At 41.0% G+C, this 1,762-nt stretch overlaps 1 protein-coding gene across 1 annotated transcript; it reads left to right on the top strand.

Moving 5' to 3' along the window:
- Positions 1-520: 520 nt before the first annotated feature.
- LOC125863997 (uncharacterized) lies at positions 521-904 on the top strand. Its single transcript, XM_049543953.1, has one exon. It carries the CDS (start codon positions 521-523, stop codon positions 902-904), a length of 384 nt encoding a protein of 127 aa, XP_049399910.1.
- Positions 905-1,762: the final 858 nt, after the last annotated feature.

Genomic DNA, 1,762 nt, shown 5'->3' with positions numbered 1-1,762 from the left:
TTATTCCAGTCAAAATAGATTATAATGTGCAGCAATTGGTTAAGGTGTATGTAAAAGAGATAGTAAGGTTGAACGGGGTGCCCCTTTCTATCATCTCAGACCGTGGTACGCAGTTCACATCCAAGTTTTGGAGGAAATTACATGATGAATTGGGCACACAACTCACTTTTAGTACAACTTTCCATCCGCAGACGGACGGGCAGTCGGAGAGGACTATCCAAGTGTTAGAGGACATGTTGAGGGCATGTGTGATTGACTTTGGAGGACATTGGGATAAGTTCCTACCATTGTGTGAGTTCTCCTATAATAGCAGTTACCACTCCAGTATTGATATGGCACCGTTTGAAACACTGTATGAGAGGGGACGAGATCACCCATAGGATGGTTTAAGGCTGTAGATGTGAAACCCTTGGGGTTGACTTGGTGAAGGATGCTCAAGATAAGGTAAAAAGCATCCAAGCTAAGCTTTTAGCAGCCTAGAGTAGACTGAAAAAAGTACGCAGACCATAAGGTAAGGGACATGGCATTCCAGACTGGTAAGAAAGTTCTTCTAAAAGTATCACCCATGAAAGGGGTGATGAGATTTGGCAAGAAGGTCAATCTTAGTCCTCGATACATTGGTCCATTTGAGATTATTGACTGTGTAGGGCCAGTGGCTTATAGATTTGCTTTACCTCATAACCTATCGAAAGTTCATCCAGTATTTCATGTGTCCATGTTGAAGAGATATCATGGCAACGAGAATCACATCATAAAATGGGATTCGGTGTTGTTAGAAAAAGACCTCCGGTATGAGGAAGAACCGATTGAAATTATTGATCGTGATGTTCAAAAGTTGAGGACCAAAGAGATTAAGTTCGTGAAAGTTAAATGGAAGCATCGTCGAGTTGAGGAGGCTACTTGAGAAACCGAGAAGGACATGTGAGACAAGTATCCTAGTTGTTCATCAATTCAGGAATTACTATACCCTTACTTTAGCCCATTTTTTCCTAGTTGGTCACTCGGGGACGAGTGATGGCTAAATTGATATCTATTGTAACGACATGTTCCTGTCGTTATAGAAAAACCATCGGGGAAAGAATTTGGGTCAGAAAACTTTTTCGTAGTAACTTGAAAATTCCTAGCCTAATCCAGATTTGGATGAAATCGGAGTCAGAAAGGTCTAGGGATATTTGGTAACGAATGAGAGATCTAATTATGAATTTGACCACACGAGTAGATAGTTAAGACGTTAAGGAACCCGTACGACTTTACAGAATCAAATTCGGGCGAGTAGAACTCCCGAAACTAATCTTAGCATGAACAGGTAGTTTCTAAGTGTCATAGGTTTAAGGTGTGTTGTAAAATGGAGGCTTGAAACTCTAAATTTGACTCTCTATTTTCGTGCAAGCCGACAGGGCAGGATTATCCCATCAGGACGGGGCTGCGGTGGCGGGATGTGGACCATCATAGCGGGACAGTCGCGACTTAAGTCATAAATAAACCCCAAAAACATTTTATTTTGCAATTTTTGTTCTTGAGAGCTAGGAGACAAACCAGGGCAAGTTCTTGACAGTTTTCCACCTCTTTTAGCGATAAAGGTAAGGATTTTACTCCCCTAATCCATTTTTTGATCTATAGAACTTAAATTTTTTGTTATATATTGTTGGGGGAGGGTTTTTGAACTGAATTTGATTGTGGGAAAAATCCCTAGCTGCACCTTAGGATCATGAGTTGGGTCTTGGGTTTGGGTTTGTCATAATTCGGGTAAATTAGACCTTAA

Source organism: Solanum stenotomum, chromosome 5 (assembly GCF_019186545.1).
Source record: "Solanum stenotomum isolate F172 chromosome 5, ASM1918654v1, whole genome shotgun sequence".
Lineage (NCBI taxonomy): Eukaryota > Viridiplantae > Streptophyta > Magnoliopsida > Solanales > Solanaceae > Solanum > Solanum stenotomum.
Note: the sequence above shows the minus strand (reverse complement) of the source record. Positions and strands in the feature narration are given on the sequence as shown.

What these genes read in the sequence shown, in the direction of transcription:
- LOC125863997 (XM_049543953.1), top strand. Translation starts at nt 521, where the DNA reads ATGGCATTCCAGACTGGTAAGAAAGTTCTTCTAAAAGTATCACCCATG.